Source organism: Carassius gibelio, chromosome B11, assembly GCF_023724105.1.
Source record: "Carassius gibelio isolate Cgi1373 ecotype wild population from Czech Republic chromosome B11, carGib1.2-hapl.c, whole genome shotgun sequence".
Lineage (NCBI taxonomy): Eukaryota > Metazoa > Chordata > Actinopteri > Cypriniformes > Cyprinidae > Carassius > Carassius gibelio.
This window is the reverse complement of record NC_068406.1, coordinates 9,503,064-9,522,841: the sequence shown is the minus strand read 5'-3', so window position 1 is coordinate 9,522,841 and position 19,778 is coordinate 9,503,064. Positions and strand designations below refer to the sequence as shown.

At 36.0% G+C, this 19,778-nt stretch overlaps 1 protein-coding gene across 1 annotated transcript; it reads right to left on the bottom strand.

The window, feature by feature from the left end:
* Positions 1-289: 289 nt before the first annotated feature.
* LOC127967836 (protein Wnt-4a) lies at positions 290-13,936 on the bottom strand. The gene is made up of 5 exons (XM_052568563.1): positions 13,435-13,936; positions 3,211-3,446; positions 3,001-3,132; positions 1,820-1,962; positions 290-1,736 (listed from the first exon to the last, which is right to left on the bottom strand). The coding sequence occupies exons 1-5, from the start codon at positions 13,500-13,502 to the stop codon at positions 1,266-1,268; spliced, it is 1,050 nt and encodes a 349-aa protein (XP_052424523.1). The 5' UTR covers positions 13,503-13,936; the 3' UTR covers positions 290-1,265.
* Positions 13,937-19,778: the final 5,842 nt, after the last annotated feature.

Below are 19,778 nucleotides of genomic sequence, written 5' to 3'. Positions count from 1 at the left end.
AGTGCGGTCATTTGAGCTTAACTTGAATTGACCCCAGGATATTTCTTTAACATTGTCAGCAGCAAGACTACAAACCAAACTTTACAAATGTATATCCTTGTGTGAACCCAATAAACAAGACTGAATAAAGACCATTAAACCCTGCTAAAAAGATAAGGTTTGACCCCCAAGTTGGTTCATGTTGTTCAGCGTGGTCTTTTTGAGAATATTGTTTAATTGTTAACAGCCTACTTCCATGAATCACCATTTGGAAAGAGCAATCCACCCAATAAGCACAATAACAAACATATCAGTCTTTGACACGGCGTATATTTCAATTTAACATACATTCATATGAAATATAGTCCTCTTCAGTGTATACTGTAAGTCTTTACAAACCTATGTTTCTTTTAAAAGCATACTGGATAGCAAGTTTTACTATAGAAAAGCTTGGAGTTATGGTATTGTACATAAATAATTCAGTCGCTCGGTCTGACTAATGGAGCAGGGAATGCTGGGGGATTTGTTTATTTGTTTATGTGCGTCTGGAGAGGAAAAGTCCTAGAGTCATCGTGCACAGAATCCATGGTCCAAGCACCCCAAGCTGGTAAACAATTTATGTTTGTCAGTTTCGCTCCAGATGCATGGTTACAGCTCAGCGCCAATCATCCGTCTGCGTCAATAGCTGGTTAACTGATGACTTTGATTTTCAAACAGCTTGCTGACACTTATATTTCCACTCCGTCGTGTTCGGAGCCAGTTTGCATCCCTAGTAAAGCAGGCCTTGCTTTAATACTTGCTGTACATTATCGGTGAGTGATTCTTGAATTCAAGCAGCATCACAGGAATATGGAAAACTCTATGGAAAGTACATGTAGACCTGGATTGCATATCTCAGTTAGTCCGAAGTCCATCTTTCAGGATGAAACCCTAAAGCAGCATTAACGATGAAAAGGCTTTTGAACATTGACCTTTCTCCATATTCATATGCTCCTGATCCCAATGGCACTCCTCTGGTGCGCGTCACATTAAAAATGTACTCTCTATTTGATTGCAATAAGTTAAAATAGATAGATAGATAGTTATATATATATATATATAAAAATAAGAGAGCAACCACAATTTAAAAAAAAAAGAAAGAGAAGAGAGAAAAATACTCTCAATTGGGACCTCGGGTATATTCGCCCATATATTTTAAAGTCTCATGTATGACATGTTCCTCTATTGTCGCATGAAATGCTGGGGAATTTGTCGGGAAGTGGTGAGAATAAGTTCTGCAGTCTGGATCACCGACACGTGTGCATCTCCACCATCTTGCGGCACTGTTTGCACTTGACGTAGCAGCACCAGTGGAACTTACAGCTGCAGCGGTCGACCACCTCCACCTCCTCCGTGTGGAATCCGCGACCGCAGCACATGAGCTCACAGCCGTCGATGGCCTTCGAGGTCTTGTTGCAGAAGCGCCCTGCGGTTCCCAGTATGCCTGGAGTTCTGGGGTCGTGTTCGCAGAAGTCTGGGCTCGGGTCCAGGTACACCAGATCTTCGTCTGTGTGGGGCTTGAACTGTGAGTTTCGTGGAACCAGGACCTTGGTGGTGCCCACTTTGCGCAGCTCCACTTCCGTAGCACCGTCAAATTTCTCCTTGATGACGTTGCCCACTTTGCGGAACGGCGGCATTGCTTTCCAGCAGGTTTTTACCTCGCAGGAACCTGAAACACCGTGGCACTTACATTCCACTCGCATGTGGTTCAGAATTGCCTTGGGATGGTAAAAGAAAGGTCATTTGTTAACAAATTATGAATGCTAAAAGCTTTCAGCATGAGGTTTGTTAGGTGTCTTACCTTCCTTCCTGCCTCGTTGTTATGAAGGTTCATTAGGGCTCTGTTGGAAGACTGTCCTTTACTTCGCTCTCTGACGTCCACAAAGGACTGGGAAAAAGCAACCCCATATGCAATGTTATCTGAGCATCCTGACCACTGGAAACCTGTTGAGATAAAGGCAGTCAAAGATGGAGAAGTGTAACGAGCAATCACATGTTTTTATCAGCCCATCTGGAAACAAATGTTCTGCATTGGCGATTTTTGTCCAGGTTAGTGACATCAGGGGCCAGATTTACTATCAGCTTGATGGCCTTGACATTACCATGCCAAGAAACTTTTTACTATAAGGTTTATTAGTTTCAGTGAAATTTATTCATTAATTCTAATACAGTTTTTATGTGTTTCATGCAGTTTTATGTTGTTTTTGGGAAGGATATAATTTTTGTGTTCAACATGTTGTTTTAGAAATGCCAACAATTAAAGAATAAAATGTAAACTTAATTTGGTGATTTTTTTTGTTGTTTAGGTTAGCTTTAAGAAAAGAAATATGACTGCAAAAGGAAATATGATTAGTTATGATATTCTAATTATTAGAAATTCGTTTTCAATATATTGAATTAGTTTTAAAGAGATAAATGATTCAATTTCACACGGGATTGAATCAGTTTAGTTCAGGCGGTCATTTAACACCCAGATGGTGCATCTTACCCACTTACTTGGATCAAGTTACCCCTAACCTTGGCCAAATTGAGCCACGGGAACACTTTTTTTAAATATAAGAAGCCGTATTTTTTTTTTTAGAACACTCTGTCATTGATACATTCTGATTATTTAAAAATATAGGAAACGTCATGAAATTACTTTTGAAACTTTCATTGTATCTCTGCCTTATTTTCTCTTAAATCTATACAATGATTTTCAATTAGTGTAGTATATAAACTGCACCTACTGTATGTACAACATGAATTGTTATTTACCACTTTATACTGTATTATCAGTCACATGACTCTTCCTGTCTAATCTGCCATTTCTTGGCCAGGATAACACCATACACCTTTTGGTCTGGGTATGAAAGACTTATTATAGTTTCATAGCTATTTTAATCATCATAGTCCTCCTAATCATTTAATCATACTTATTAATAGCGATTTCACCGCAATTAATCAATCATCACCATCATTTTTCAAGCAAGCTGCACATACCTTCTGGACTGACACCGTGCACATTGCGGTCGCAGCCACACTTGTCCAGCTCCCCACTGCTGCAGGCTCTGGTCACTGCAAAGGCTACGCTAGCAGCAGATATGGCATACACAAATGCAGCTTCTCGTGTACCTATGACACAAACAAGCAGCCGTTAAGCATGCACACAGTTTTATGCATGCCCGGTTTAATGAATATGAGGCTACTTACCTTGTGTGACCACTTTGCCAAACACAGGGACACTCTCTAGCGTCGAGCAGTTCCAGCGACGGTTGCGGAACTGAAACTGGCACTCGTCGATGGCGAGCTGAGCGCCCCTGCGGACTGCGTCCATCACCTCCACATTACGCTTGCAGATCTGAACCTGCCTCTGAATGAGTCCTCTGAGCTTCTCACAGGTCTCTTCATCCGAGATGCTTCCTACCGATGACAGCTTTGCCAAGTATCTGAGAACAAACCAATGGATCGGTGATCAATAAATGTTCATAGACTCATTAATACAGGCATTTGCAAAGAAAAAACAGTCACACTTTATTTTAAGCTCCAGTTCTTGCTATTAACAAACCATTTACTATGACTTTTGCCTCAATAAACCCCTGATTTGCTGCTTATGAATAGTTGGTAAGGAGTTGTTAAGTTTAGGTATCGGGTAGGATTAGGGATGTAGAATATTGTCATGCAGAAAATAATGCAGAGCCAGTATGTTAATCATAGATATGCTAATAAGCAACTAGTTAATAGTGAGAATCGGTCCTTATACTAAAAAAATAAAAATAAAAATTGTATCTAGAAGCTGGATTTTTTGGGAGTTTAAAAAAAAGAGTTAATATAATTTGCAATATTAGAATGTAGAATATTGTGTTTTTTTTTTTTTTTTTTTTTTTTTTTACATACAGTATATATTATCATATTTATTATCAATAAACTTTTGAATCGCAGTGTATAATCTTGCAAAAGATTTTTATTATAAATAAATGTTGCTCTTTTTAACTTTTTATTCATCAAAGAATCCTGAAAAGAGTATCACAGGTACCAAAAAAAATATTAAACAGCACAACTGTTTTCAAAAATGACAATAAATCAGCATAGTAGAATAATTTCTGGAAGATCATGTGCCACTGAAGACTGGAATAATGATGCTGAAAAGTCACTTTTGCATCACAGGAATAAATAATATTTAAAAAGTACAGTAAAATAGAAAACCATTATTTTAAATCACAGTAAAATTTTGTTAGTTTGCTTGTTTGTTTTTCTGTATTTTTGATCAAATATAAATTCATCCTTGATGAGCATGAGAAATTTCTTTGAAAAACATAAAACATTTTACTGTGGTCATTTTACTAATTTAATTATATTTATATAAGTTTTACCAGATTTTGGGTTTTGTATTATATTTTTTTGTTTGTTTTAGTTCAGTCGCTTGATTTATTTGTTATAGGGTCTGACCCATGCATTGTTCCACTAGTTTGGTGACCCAACATAGGTTTTTCATTGACTTCATAGCACAAACAGTACAATAAACACAGCTGACATAAACAGCTTTGCCCTCCTTTGACGTTCTTGGAAAGCTGTGCTAGACAGATGACGTAAGGGTGATGTTGGGAGAGACGGATAGAGACTATCTTCATCCATCACCTCCAGGGCCAGGGGGTCGGGGCAACACCATCGCTTTAAAGGGTCTTCTGAGCTGCATCTCTTTAAGGCACCTTATAAAAATAGCCCTGTGCTACAACACATCACACAGGTCTTCATCCGTACACACCGAGCTTGGTCTCATTATCAATCAAGACTGCTGGAGATCAAAGTCTTGACTGTTTAAAGTCTGTGCAGATGAATTTAGAGAGTTGCGTGCAGGTGATGTTTGCAAGGGTGCCCACGAATGGGTTTGTTTTGCAGTATTTGTTTCTAAAGGTCTTTTTGGTGTGGTGCTGGGTAATTCCAAAATGCGCCCAAGTGTATTGCGGACGTAGGTCTTAAAAATGGCTTTGAAGGTGCTGTGCTGTAAATACTCAATTAAGTTGCAAGATCTCAAGGTTTACTGATTCGGATCGTAGCTCAAGGCTAACCCTCAAAATCAGCACAGATCGGATCTGACTCACGAAAATCAGCACGGGTCGGATCTGACTCACAAAATGCTCATCATGTAAATGCGAATATTTACAATCTTAAAAAGTAGGGTTTAAAAGGGGGGTTTTGCAGCGATGCAACCATTTTTGGTAAAGAGAACCTTTCATGGAATTCTTTTTCTTATTGTAAAAATCATTTTAGAAATCTAAAGAACCATCTGTGGAATGGAAAGAACAAATGTTCTTAATGGAACCATAAGGGCCAACAATAAAATCAAAGAGTAAATTAAAAAAAAAAAAAAATTAAGTTAATTTCACAAGCATTACTTAAAGCTTAATGTACTTTATGTGAACTCACTAACCAATAATTTAGCTGAATATGAAATAAACGAGTTAAAGCAGACTTCTAGTACTCAGCATTCTTTGTGTTAGGGAGAAAGTATGTTTAAATTAATAAGTGCTATTTTTGTTAGAATCAATATAATAAAGGATGTGTTAGTGTTTAATGTTCTTTTAAGTTGGGATTTTTAGAGGTTTCTTTTAATGATAATCTGCAATTGTTACCTTCAAAGAGATATTTTAACCTATTTAATCTATTTAATCTATTTTTTTTTTTATTCAGTTAAGCAGTTAACCAGCTAATCTGAAGTTAATGCAATCACATGTATGTCAATATTACAGTTCATGAATTTTCAAATGCAATTAACATTCAAAATGAAAGTTCTACAAACTCATTCTTTGAGTTTGACTTAATTTTGACGTAACTGTCCTTGATTGTTTGATATGAGGATTTAAGTTCAATAAAGAAGCTTTATCTTTTGGTTTCGAGGGCTCATCTTAACAAGTTAAAATGGCACGTCCAGCTCCCTGCAGCTGGTAGCGGTGCATCCCAACCCTCTCTGCTGCTGACAGGAGCTGATTTTGAAGGTCACAGCTGGGTAGGATAAGAAACAAACACCTCCTTGTCCACGGGACCATCATCTCTGCTCTCTTGAGCTTTGATAACGCACTCCTGTCTGGCCAGAAGATGAAGCATGACATCAGCGGAGCGGCCAGATGCACATGCATTATGCTCGGAGGGCGTTTGACTTTCTTTTTATAGCATCTGTTGACGATTGCATGTTCTTGCATGCATGTTTACAGCTTTTGTTTGTTTCACTAGCAAATTAGCTCTGTGATCCTGACCTGATAATGAATCTGGCAGCCAAATGGCGGAGGAGGCCCATCCGTTCTGGCGGGATAAGCACTGGAATATAATATATCAGTGCCAGATGCTCTCATAAGACTTGCGCTCGTATCAAGCTCGGGATTTTGACAAACAAACACCTGAAGAACGGCCGGCTGCGTATTTGTCTGGGAAAAAGATTGTCTGAGACCTTGAGAGAATCTTGTTTCCCAATTCTAGCTCTCTAGCTTTCTCCTACGTACTCGCTAATCGCTGTGCTGAGATTGGGAAAACAAGGGGAGCCGCCTGTGGGATTTTGTAAAAGAATGGGAGATGCCTTCCTCTGCGCTTTCTGGGAGGTTTTTGCGGGAGCATTCCACCTGGAGCATGGTGCCTTCTTCCTTTTGTGTCATGTTTGTGTTGAATTACATTGCCCTGGCCTTCGAGCACTGTTGGCTCCAGATGGCTTAGCCAAGCGCGACTTAGCACGCAACCATGCCATACGAGAGAGTTTGAAAAAGAATGAAAGAGAAAAAGAGAGCGGCAACACATACACACGCCTGTATATATCCACTCGCTTTGTACTGCTGTCAACGTATAAACACACTTAAAGTTATATAACATACCAACGCTATCTCACGGCCAATTCGTGCGTATTTTACGAGGTGGCTTATTCGTACGAATTTGTACGATCTCACTCGTACGATTTTAGGTTTAGGGGCGGGGTTAGGTGTAGGTCATTCGTACAAATTCATACGAATTGTGCAACTCGTAAAATTTGCCAACTATTTGGCAACAATCGTATGAATTTGTACGAGTGTGGTCGTACAAATTCGTACGAATAAGCCACCTTGTGAAAAATGTACGAATTGCCGTGAGATCGGGTTGAACATACCCTACTGCGCATGCTCACCAAGGCTGCATTTATTTGATTAAATACAGTGATATTGTGGAATATTTACTATTCCAAATATTTATTTCCTAATTCTTAATATATTTGAAAATGTAATTAATTCTTCCTGAATTTCCAGCAATATTCCTCCAGGCTTCAGTGACACATTCTCCTTCAGAAATCATTCGCTGATTTGCTGTTCAAGAAAATTTCTTATTAATAATGATGGAAGCAGTTGTGCAGTTTTATAGTTTTGTGGAAACCATGATCATTTTTTTTTTTTTTCAGTATTATTCCATGAATGGAAAGTACAAAAGAACCTGACTTTTGAATGGTAGTGTATAAATATATGTTGCAGCTCAAAAGCTTCACTTCCTCTCAGCATCTTTTTCTGAGTTTATCTAATAGTCAAAGAATGGACGTTGACATTTCCTGTCTCTCTGCTGTAAATCCCTGAAAGTAAATGCCAGACCTGTGCAAGCTACCGACAGCAAGTAAACATGCGTGCTACGGCGTCCAAGTGCCACAATTTCATGATGTTTACCAAAATATTTGATATTTACATATTTGTCAGTTGTGCGTCACGAGGCGCTCATGTCTGTGTATTAAAAGCTGTTTCTCTGAAAAAAATTCAGTGTTAGGGGCGTTTAAGGGAACTGATGCATTTCAGGGCTTCGTATTTCACCCACATATTTCCATTTGTATAATTATTATTTTTAAACACTACCTCCATTTAAAGACTTTTAATGTCCCTCTGCATTACCAAGGAGTTTGTTTTGAACAGAAACACTATTGCTGTTACTAAAATGCATGACTGTTGGCAATGCTCATACTTTTCCAAAAAACTTTGTGGGAAACTCATCCTGCACCGTTTGTGGCACTGACAGGAATGATATATTAAGTTGTTCAGAATTTTCCTTTTCTAATCAATCAGATTTGATTTTCACAGGGCAGATGATGAATTGTATTAAGTATGCAACCAACCAAAGGGCCATAAATGACACATGCCAGCAGCCTCTCAGAACCTTAGCAAGCAGTAAGGCACTGAGCTGGTGAGTTTTGCATGCTTAAGCACATCTTGTGTTTTCATTAGGAGAAGCACAATTCTTTTTCCTAATGACCTTAAATAGTTAGCCATCAATATACAGTAGGGAATTTAAATTTTAAAGAGTGTAAATATTACTTTGAAAAGTTGAAATTATTAACTTCAAAGGTTAGAGGTTGGAAAGATTTTTTTTTTTCATGTTTTTAATGCTCACAAAAGTTGCATTTATTTAATTAACAATACAGGAAATCAGTATCGTCAAACATGATTACAGTTTTATATAATATGTAATTTATTTTTTTCAGTGATGCAAAGTTGTTTTCAGTATCCATTTCTCCAGTCTTCAGTGTCACATGATCCTTTTTTTCTGCTCAAAATTTTTTATTATTATCAATGTTGGAAACGGTTGTGCTGCTTGATATTTTTTGAAAAGCGTGACTTTTTTTCAGGAATTTTTGATGACTAGGAAGTTAAAAAGAAAAGCATTTATCTGAAATAGCTTTTTTTCAGCATTATAAATTCAATGCCAATTTAGGAGTCAATTTAATGCATTTTTGCTAAATAAAAGTATTAATTTTGTAATTTTTGAATGGTAGCCTAAATATGATCACATTGTAGTCACACCTTAATTCTCCTTACAAGATAGATTGAAAATACAGTCAAGATGTCCTACAGAAAGATGCCAAAATGTGAATCAAATATCCATCACAGAATGCGACATGTTTTCAGAAACAGATGTGTCATTCTTGCACAACAGTGTCTCTCTCATAAACAGCTCTCGTTTCCTCAATAACTCAGTGACTCATCGGGATTTCTAGATCTTGCAGACTATTCACAGCACATGTACCAAAAAAGCCATTCGTTAGTCTGTTTTAAGTTCTGAGTGTTCATCTAGAGCTTCAGGAGTCTTATTGCATTTACACAATGCTTATATTCAAGTCTAGTGGAGGTCTTTAACTCTAGAGGGCAGTGTTTTCTCATTTGTTGACAATATCCTAAAAGATTAGCACTGAAATTAACTGACCAATCAACTTCAATTAGCAGTCAGTCATATTAATCCTATTTGAAGTCCAAGAATCAAAATACAAATCACACTTATGCCATTTTGTTTCCTGGGTTGTTTTAGCTTGTTTATCTTCTAGCAAATTAAATATTGAATATACCAGATATACCTCATGAAAATGCATTCTTCACAGACTTTCAGAGAAGTAATATATATATATATATATATATATATATATATATATATATATATATAATAAATAAACACATACAGATTAAATACAGATTCATTCAGCTTCACTATTTGTCCGATATGAATATCTGCTTCTACAAAACAAGACTTTCTGGAACATATGCCTTCAAAACCAAATGAAAAAAAAAAAAGATATTGAAATATAATTTGCATCAATTCAAGAGGTAAATTAAAGATTGTTACAAAGTCATTCCTAACTTGTTCTGTTTAGGTGTTCACAGGCATAGGGGAGTTTTGCTATTTTGTTTATAAGAGAAAAAAACTTGAGAAATGTCGATGAGATGGAACATAAGAATACGGAAGTAAAGGCCAAAAATATATACAATTAAATGTTTTGGTTGTGCGTGAGGCCTTTCAGAAGAGCCAATGTGGCTCCTGAACTCAGTTTGCATTTTTGAAAAGCTTTATTTCTGCAAGAACATTATTGTTTATTATTGGGCTCTCGATTAGACACTGTTCAAATTCATCTTTTCAGTCTTTCTTGAACTGTATTTGTCCGTCACCTGTCTTTTGATGTAATCTTAAACATTGTATTAGTCTAGTTGAGGAGGGAAATGGTGGAAGTTACCTGTTTTGATCAAACTAACCTTTTAATAGGCTGCAGTATGAGTGGTGTGATGTGACAACAGGTTTATAGCTTCATGTTATTTGTGTTATCAGTGCTCGGCGCCAGGATGTATTTTGCATTAGAGGTTCCTCTCTTCTCATGTTGCTCATCAGCTGTGAACTATTTATTGACCATCCTGTGCAAATGTCTCAACCACTGTTCTTTCCATCCCATTCAATGAGAGACACTGTTTCACTTCCCAAACAAATACAACTGCGTGGTTTGGTATTATATACATAATCACAACTGCAAGTGTGTTTTTAGATTAGTAAACCTTCTTTGACCTCAGCATGTCGAAAAACATCTGGTAGACACCAGGCAACTCTTTCTTTAGTTCTGCAATTGTTGCATCATGAAACTAGAAATGGAAAATTCCTTAAGATAATCTTTAAAAGTTTAAAAAGGTTACAAATAGGACTTATGCAGGTTAATAAAAGGAAATCTTGAGATGAGTTTGTTTTTTTTATGCTCACTATTAGATCCAGTGCAGTGAATGGGTGCCGTCAGAATGAGTCTAAAACATCACAATAACCCACAAGTAATCCACACGACTCCAGGTCATAATTTAATGTCTTGGGAAATGAAAAGCTGCATGTTTGTGAGAAACAAATCAATTTAACTTTTTAACTTTAACCCGTCTCTTCCATAATCAATATTATAATAAAGCTTTCTCCAGTGGAAAAGTCCTTCCCCTGTTGTCTTCTCACATCAAAATCCACCAACATATTTGTTTAGTTTTTGCTTGTAAACAGTGCACTTGATCTGTGCATATTTCTCTCCTGATTCAGACGAGATGACTTTTTCACTGGAAAAGCCTCAGGCTTGATGCAAATATAAAAGAAAAAGAAAACCCTGATGGATTTGTTTTCCTTCAAGCAGTTTAAACATGCCGCTTTTCGCTTCACAAGATATTAACTGACAGACTGTTTGACTGTTTTTTTATCAGCTGTTTGGATTCTCATTCTGACGGCACCCATTCACTGCAGAGGATCCACTGGTGAGCAAGTGATGCAATGCTAAATTTCTCCAAATCTCTAAATTCTCTAAATGTCCCAAGGGTGAGTAGATTTTCTTTCTTTCTTTCTATTTTTTGTTTGTTTGTTTTTTTGGTTGAACTATTCCTTTAAAGATTGGATAGATTAATAGAGTCCAGATTTTTCAAAATAATTCTAAAAATTATTTGTTCATCTACAATAGGGAAATTGTTCAGTCAGATGGAAAAGACATAGCACACTAAGTTGGAGCAGACGGAAAGTTTGCCAAACCAAGATAAAAGCAATAGTTATTGCTTGTCAAAATGCATTAGAATAAGGATTGAAAGTGACTATTTGCAATGTTTATTTAGAAAAGATTTAGTTTAATAACATTTTACCATCTGTTATTTATAGTCTCTAATTAAAGATTAATTCCTGGCATTTTTAATACAAACAAACCGCAAATGGTCATTCATAAAATATTAAAGCAATGTAAGCTTATATTTGCATGAATAAGCCCATGCTGTTGATGGAGGTCTGAAGATGTGCAGGTGCAGTACAACTGCTCTCGTGACCTGCACCTGCACCTCAACCCTCTACAGGTGCTGATGGATGTGCTCAAGAATAATACAGTACATTCACACAAATGAAAAGCTCTCAACTGTACTTCAAAACCTTTAATTATGAATATAGAGTAAAGAGTGGACTTTTATACCCTAGTAAAGAAGAGAAAGTTATTTAATGCACACTTCCGATTAGAACTACAAATGCTTTTACAGCTTGATACTTTTTAAGCACCCAAAATAATGTATTCTCCTGTTTTCAGAATGTTTATATTCTGATCTTTCAAAGAGCTCGGAACCAAGACACTTAAACCTGAAGAACCTATAATGAAACACTGAGAACTTTTTAAAGTCTACACCTAACCTACTATACAGCAAAGCCATTAACGCATTTTTATTTTTAAGATATGCAACCAACAGGAGACAAAACAGAAAGAGTTTGTTTACTCAGTCATACCTTTAATCTGATTTTATTTGAAATTTAGACAAAACATAAAGAGTGTTTCTTAATCTAAATCTTACTTTAAGATCAGCCATGATAAAATCACTGTTTATTTCATCTGAACTAAAATAAGACTGCTATGCTGCTTAGAAGTTTTATCTCAGGAACATGTCTCAAGATGATCTTTATTATATAAAAAAAAAGCGCGCAACAAATTTACTGCAATGGTTTAAATTCACCATCTGTATTAATTGTCATGCAGTTGACACTGAGCAATATTTTTCTACTTTATTTTAACAATTAAAGTTAAGAGAGAGGAAAATAAAAGATTTAATGTTGTTTTGGATAGCAGGTTTTAAGTTTTTACTCCAAATGTGGGATTTTCCTGTTGTTCAAACGAACCGTAAACTTCAACCTCACAGTTCTTATCAAAACTTAAAGTTCAACTTCAATTAACTTTTTTTTTTTTTTTTTGCCTGTAAATAATAGGCTATTTAGTGTGTCTTGATCGTTAGATTACTTTTCAGCTTCTTGCCCACGTGTTGCTCACTCAACTCGAAGCGATCACATTTTTTGTTTGCTAAAGAAAACCTGTCTAATGTCTATTTGGCTACCTGCTAATACCTGTCCTGAGATGGGGTTGGAATAGTGTACAAGCTCCTGTCAGAATGATCATATTTTGTAAGACAGGTAGGAGGTTTTCCTTTAGTGTGAAGCGTGTCCGTACATGTCCCAAACCTGTCACCACGCCTTTAGTTAAAACAGTCTTCTATCGAAAACTCAACTGCATCTGGACAGATTAAATGATGTGTTATTTCTGCCCCGAGGATACAAGTAAATAATTCTAAACACCTCGAAATGCAAACATCTTGATGTGGCCTTAACAAAGCACGCTATTCTGCTTCTTAACGATAAAACTATCAAAATCATGTCATTTTTGAGTTCTTTGCTATAATCAAACATGATCATAAGTGAGTCATTTATACAGCTCTCTTCAGCACTAAAGAGTGCTGTACTGCTGTCATATTACTCTCCAGGTTGCGCGCAACCAGCGCCAAGCGCGCGGCTGTGCCAAGAGCACATGAACTGAACCTCTCCAAATAACCGGTTTCATTTCCTTATATTTTGTACAGTGCATGCTTTGACATTTCAATTTTCTATTAAAGGCTACTTTAGACTTCTTAGACAAAGTTTACAACTGTGTTGCGGACTAATTCAAGTCTTCTGCGCTTTCAAAAATGTTAGGCTTATCTAGATATGCTCTTAACCTTTGCACAAGTTCGCTTAGTTTCAGATTTGTAGTTCACATGCTGCATTTGACGTTTGCTTTTATAAATCTGACTGACTTTAGTCATAACAGTTAACCTTAAGAGTCAACCTAGACGTCAAAACATCACATGAATGGAGAAAGTGATATTGACTTACAGCCAGTTGCTCGCATTGGCGGAGAAGAGTGCTAGAAAGAGCATAAGCAGTGACCTTATCAAATACATCTTGAAAGGATAAATCAGGTAAAGGTTGCTGGCGTAAAATCCTCAGGAAGGGGTTATCAGGGCACAGCGGGGAAAAGTTGCATCGAAAAGCGATTAATCCATCATTGCGCATCCATTTGGATGAGAAGCGGGTCAGTCCGGATCAACAGTTCTTGTCTCCTCGTGTAAACAAACGCAAGTGCTCGATATAGTTTATATGTAGTGGGAGCAAAATCACACTGAGCGGTATCCTCTGATGCGATTTCTTCAGAGCGCCTGCAGCGCTTTCCACGGTCAGCTTTTACGCAGCATCAGATAAAGATGAACTACGCGCGGTCCAGCCTGTAAAGTGAGTGTAAATGGCAGCCCCGGTCCCGTGCGTGCAGATAATTCACCTAAACGTGAAGTTCAGCTCCGTTTCATGACCCCTGTGGATGCCACTCTGAATTGAGTCTGAGAGGGAATGCTAAATTTACTGACTCCTGGAGGTTTGGTAGGGGCGGCGCGTCATTTGGGGGAGGTTTTGATGTGTGAGAAAAGCAGATAAAGGCGGGTTTACTGCATGCATATATGCTTTCTCTTGCTCATGGCTGCCAAGTGTTTTTATTTATTTATTTATTTTAAAGTTCTCCAAAGGGATTCAGTGCGGCAACTATTCGCCGTGCTTGAGGTATAACCGCTCATGATTTTGGCAAAGTGTATTTTCCCTGGCCTCAGTGCCCCCTAACACAAGTACTTTGTGGTTATGATGCTATTTATAGGATGTCTAGCGTTTTTGACAGCTTTGGGCAAAAATAAACCATTGCCATTGCTGATATTATGGCATACTATGATTATGAATGTTGTTGTCATTGAAAATGAGAATGAAGTATCAGTTCAAGACGCAGCGTTTTCAAAGGTAAAATCTGATTTATTAGGCTTGCGCAGACAAATAAACCAGGTTTGTCGTCGTATCGGACGATTGTCTGAAATCAGTCATGGTGGTGGTTTCACTTTGGGTCGTTTCCTGTCAGCATAGTCACAGCAAGAGTTCATCATAAGTTCATGTGTTTTAACACGGTACAGTTTATCTGCAATGGGAAACCACAAACATCTTTCTATGCAGGTAAATGTATGTGTAACTGTTTTGATCTTGCAAGGTTACCAAGCTGACAGACAAGTGCTTGACTGGGTCACTCAGAACCGCTGTTAACCAACAGAGGGAGAAAGTGAGTAACAATAACTGATGCTTGAGTCAAGGCTGGCTTTAGCTGGTTTATGAACTGGAAGACTGCTGGGTTTCAGTGTTAGGAATTAGACATTGTTCTGAAGAACCTTTTATTATTATTATTATTATTATTATTATTATTATTTATTTATTATTATTTTGTATTTTTGCAGCTCAATACACAGTAGAACATTTCTCGTTCAAAGCTTGCTTTCGGTAATGAATTGTTCATAATTGTTCAGACTTCATTTAATATGCTAATTTTTTTGGCTTAACTATGATTTTATTATTATATATTTTACTAAGGCTGCATTCATTTGAAAATTACAGTAAAACGGTAACGCTATACAAACTATTTCAATTTAAAAGGGTCTTTCTTATTTATTAGATTTTAAGATGCATTTTATTTCTGCAAAGCTGGATTTTCGGCATCATTACTCCAGTCTTCATGATCAAATGATCCTTCAGATGTAATTCTAATATGCTAATTAACGGCTCAAGAAACATTTCTAATTATTATTAACATTGAAAAAAGTTGGGCTGCTTAATATTTTTGCTGAACCCATGATACAATTTTTCTTAGATAAATAGAATAGAATAGAACAGAACAGCATTTGTAAGAAAAATATGAATCTTGTGTAACATAGTATTTACTATTCATCAATTTAATGCATCATTGCTGAATAAAAACATTTTACATTTTTAATTTTCTCTTTAAATAATAATCTTTAATTCATATATTTTTTTCTCTTAATTCTAAGGTGCTGTTTGAATGAGCTGACTTACGGCATTTATAAATTATAATTAGTAGAAAAAAGCCATGCAGTCGTGTTTAGATTAAATGCGTTTTAATTCTTTTGTAAATTCTCTCTCATCAGGCCTTTTAAACACCAGACTCAGTGTCTGGACCCAGAACACACTCATTGCTGGTTCTGTCCAGTTCTGCACTCCACTGGTGCTGATTTACTGAGCCTTGGCCCTCGTGCAATCCCACACTCACAAAAGAGGTGTGATCTGTTATCCCCACAGACGCCACCGATGATACTGGAGCAACAAGAGCAAGACTGCATGGAGCCAAGGAGACGAGGTTTGGACGGCCTACATGACACTATTTTTTTCACAGCTGTTGTGCTTAAACTCTCTCTTTCCTATTAAGTAAATCAGCAGGATTTGAACCACAATCACTGGTGGCGGATTGGTCAGGATTCAGACCCAAATTCTGTATCGGTTAAGATTTGGGAAGATTTTATCATGTCTTTAACTTCTAAACTTGTCTGGAGTTCAGTGTAAAAGCTATTTAATGTCACTTAATTCCCAGTTTCTCTCCTAGAAACGTGAACTTTTTTTCCCAGTTCAGCAACGAGACTGTTCTAGACATGCATGTGGATAAACAGGCAGTCAGAGATGCTGACTTACGACCGAGAAATTATAGACATGTGCCACCAGTGAATGAATCCATTCTTGTGGCGCGAGTGCTGCAGACGTCTGGACAGGCTCTTCACAGCATGCGCTGAACATGCAAGTGTGTAACAGTCCTTGCACAGCAGACTGCAGTGCTTTCAGTGCCTAGCAACCTTTGCATGACTCCTGCATAGCGTTCGCTCTTCCTCTGTCTGGAATCATTGCTGCATCAGCCATGTCCCCATCAATACTTTAGATGTTCTCACATTTCGACACCTGAAACATATTGCCTTAATATATATATATATATATATATATATATATATATATATATATATATATATATATAGGAAATTGGTTATTATTTTCATTGGATATCTTTCATAAATATAACTGTGAAAAGTAATTATAACATAATTTAAAGTAAATTGTTGTGATTATGCAGTTTTTTTATATTAATAATATATGAACAATATTATTCAATAGTATAAATATCACGATAACAGTAACATTAATCTCATAGTGCCTTTTGAAATAATAAGCATGGTTTGTGCCAAAGAAAAATCAACAAAATTAACTAAATTTTGTATATTATTGAGACTATGCAGTCATAATTATACTCCTATTTTTTACATTTCATAAAATTAATTAATTATATTATATTGCAATTGTTTTGGTAAATTAATAACGTATTGTACATATGTTTGTTAATGTGCAGTTGCATCGTGCTATTTATTTGTTTATTGGTTCAATAATTTATTAGTTCATTTTAGTAATTTAGTCAATTTAATATATTGTTGAGACTATGTAGTTATATTTTTATTACCAATATTTAATTATATTATGAATCTTAATAATACTATATCACCAAAATGATTCATTAATTTGATCAATAATTCATTCTGAATATTAACCATGTAAATTAATAATTTATATTGAAATAATAATATTTGTTATTGTGCTATTGCATTGTACTAATCATTTTAGTAATTTGGATAATTTAATATATTGTTGACATTATGTAGTTATATTATTTTTAATAATATGTAATTATATTATACATAATAGTAATATTATATTAGCAATACTATTGGATAATTAATACCATATCAATAATTCATTATAAATATTACTCATGTTAATTAATAATTTCTATATTGAAATATTAATAATATATGTTATTGTGCATTTGCGTTGTGATAATGATTAATGTTTAATCTAAACCTTATAAACCATATAACTGAAGCTTGATGCCATCAGTGAACCATTGTACTTTGCTAAAAATTAATTTTTCTCCATTTGTTTACTTATTCTTTTGTTTAGCAGAAGCTTGTGACTGATGAAGTTTTAAATTGAAGCGAACATGGGAAGAGTTATGGGGTCCGTTGCGTTTTATTGTGCGCATACTTTGGAAAGATCCAGGACATGACATCAGTATCTGCGTCCCATCTGCTTAGATCTGCTTAGATCGAGTTCAAGAGAGGACGTCGAGCCCAAATTAAAATCAGATCTAAGGGTGCTGATCAGATCTTTGTCACGAATACATATATTGTTATCTTTTTAGACCAAAGCAAGCTGGCTAGAATTAGGCCGTTTAGTTTAGTTGAAGTTAGTCAGAAGTGAGCAGAGAGGTGCAGAGGTTAGGCAACAGAAGGTTGATCTGATCGTCCCTGTCTGTGATAAATTAAATCCAGAATGAATGACTCCTGGGAAAGGGGAAGAAAGGGGCTTAGTCATGAAAAGGCGTTCCTGAGCGGTCCCGCCCTCCATGGCAACATGGATTGGCACATATATCTGATCACAATGGCATTCCCATAACAAACAGATTTTATACAGCTTGTGCTTGCAGAGCCATTGCCAAGGAAACGGCTTTCCAATGGCATGTTAATGGTGGTGCGCCGAACCCCTTTAACATTTACACTGAGCGTTTGGTACCATAAACATATCCCCTCCGTGTTGTGTTGACTGTGAGTTATGGCAGTATTATGGTCACAGGTCTTTTCTGGCCTCTCACCGTCATACCTGCTATCGCAAGAATTAGACTGGATTTAGCCAATGAAAATAACTGTCAGAAAAGATTTAGATTAAGATTTAGTCATTTGTCAGAAACAAGCAAATTGTAACTCAACAGCATTAGTAGCACTGCAAGATACTTTTAGTCTTATTTTTAATTGCTTTCATACGTTATTATGCGAAGCTCTGAAATGCTTAATTCTGATTGGTCAATCCTACCACTCTAAACTATCATGTTGTATTTCTACTTCAACATTTCATGTTTAATTCAATGCGCTACCTTTTTGTGCACTAGAAATGTACTAGCAATTTCTAAGTGAAAATGATTCTTGCATCAAGGCAAAATATTTTAAATAATACAGAATTAAGTTTTTGAAAATCTGAAATAGCAGAACGTTTTCTGTAAACGGTAGGTTTTGTGTAAAGGGATAGAACATATAGTTTGTACAGTATAAAAACCTTAATGTCTATGGGATGTCCCCATAAAACATAGAATCCCAATGTGTGTGTGTGTGTGTGTGTGTGTGTGTGTGTGTATGTGTGTATTATTCCTAGCATCGATCCTGGCAACTTCTCCCATTGGAAATCCTGATGAGCACAACACGGATGACGTCCCGATGAAAGTGTTTACAGGTTCCTCTATCTCAGATCACAACAGGTTAAGTTTGTTCTCCTTTTCTTCAAACATAAAAGCAGATCCTCAATCAATACTGCACAAATATGGACCAGAATGTTTACAATACTGGTCTCTGAAATTCACAGTGTTCAATTGACCACAACAAACCAACCTGGCGTGTGTTTCCTAAAACCTCTGCTGGTTAACTTTGGTCAACTTACCAAAGCTGTATTTATTTGAATAAATATACACTTCAAATGGTAATTTGGTGAAATAGTAATAGAATTTAAAATGACTGTTTTATATTAGAATATATTTCAAGATCCAATTAATAAAAAAATAGGTTATTGGGGCTTATTGCTTATTCATATGACCTATATGAATTTTAAGCATTATCCAGTGTCACATTATCCTTCAGAAGTCATTCTAATATGCTGATTTATACCCAAGAAACATTTCTTATTATTATCAATGCTGAAAACAGTTGTGCTGCATATACATTTTTTTCATGTTAATTTTCAGGACTTTTTGATAAATAGACAGTTCAAAAGAACAGCATTTATCAATTGAAATATTTTGAAACATTATAGGCATCTTTACTTTTGATAAATTAACTGAATCATTACTCATTAAATATTTTCTTTAAAAAAAATGTAAAAATCATATTGAACCCAAACTTAAAGTAAGAGTATACATGTTTTTATGTGTATTTTATGTGCACATTTTTTTCCTCATTAGATACTTCTGAAAAAATAAAATATAACTACGTATATGAGAAAAAAAAAAGGATTGTGTCTCTGTGGATGTTAAAGGTTCTTCATGGAGCCATCAATACCAATAAAAGAGTGATCAATAATTTTCGATGGCCAATTCTTTAGTTTTAGTTGAACCTCAGTCTTTAGATACAAGTACTAAATATGCATAACAATAACATATACAAAGACTATACAAGCATATGAACCTGTAGTCTCATACTGGTGAGAGTGAAAGAGAGATAACGAAAGAGGGGGATGTGACCTCTAAACTCGGGTTAGGGCACCCAGGGGTCAGTAGTCCTAGA

Coding starts and splice junctions, on each gene's coding strand:
- LOC127967836 (XM_052568563.1), bottom strand. CDS start 13,502: ATGTATTTGATAAGGTCACTGCTTATGCTCTTTCTAGCACTCTTCTCC. Junction 3,133..3,210: donor TGGCAAAGTGGTCACACAAG/GTAAGTAGCCTC, acceptor TTTGTGTCATAG/GTACACGAGAAGCTGCATTT. Junction 1,963..3,000: donor GCACGGTGTCAGTCCAGAAG/GTATGTGCAGCT, acceptor TTATCTCAACAG/GTTTCCAGTGGTCAGGATGC.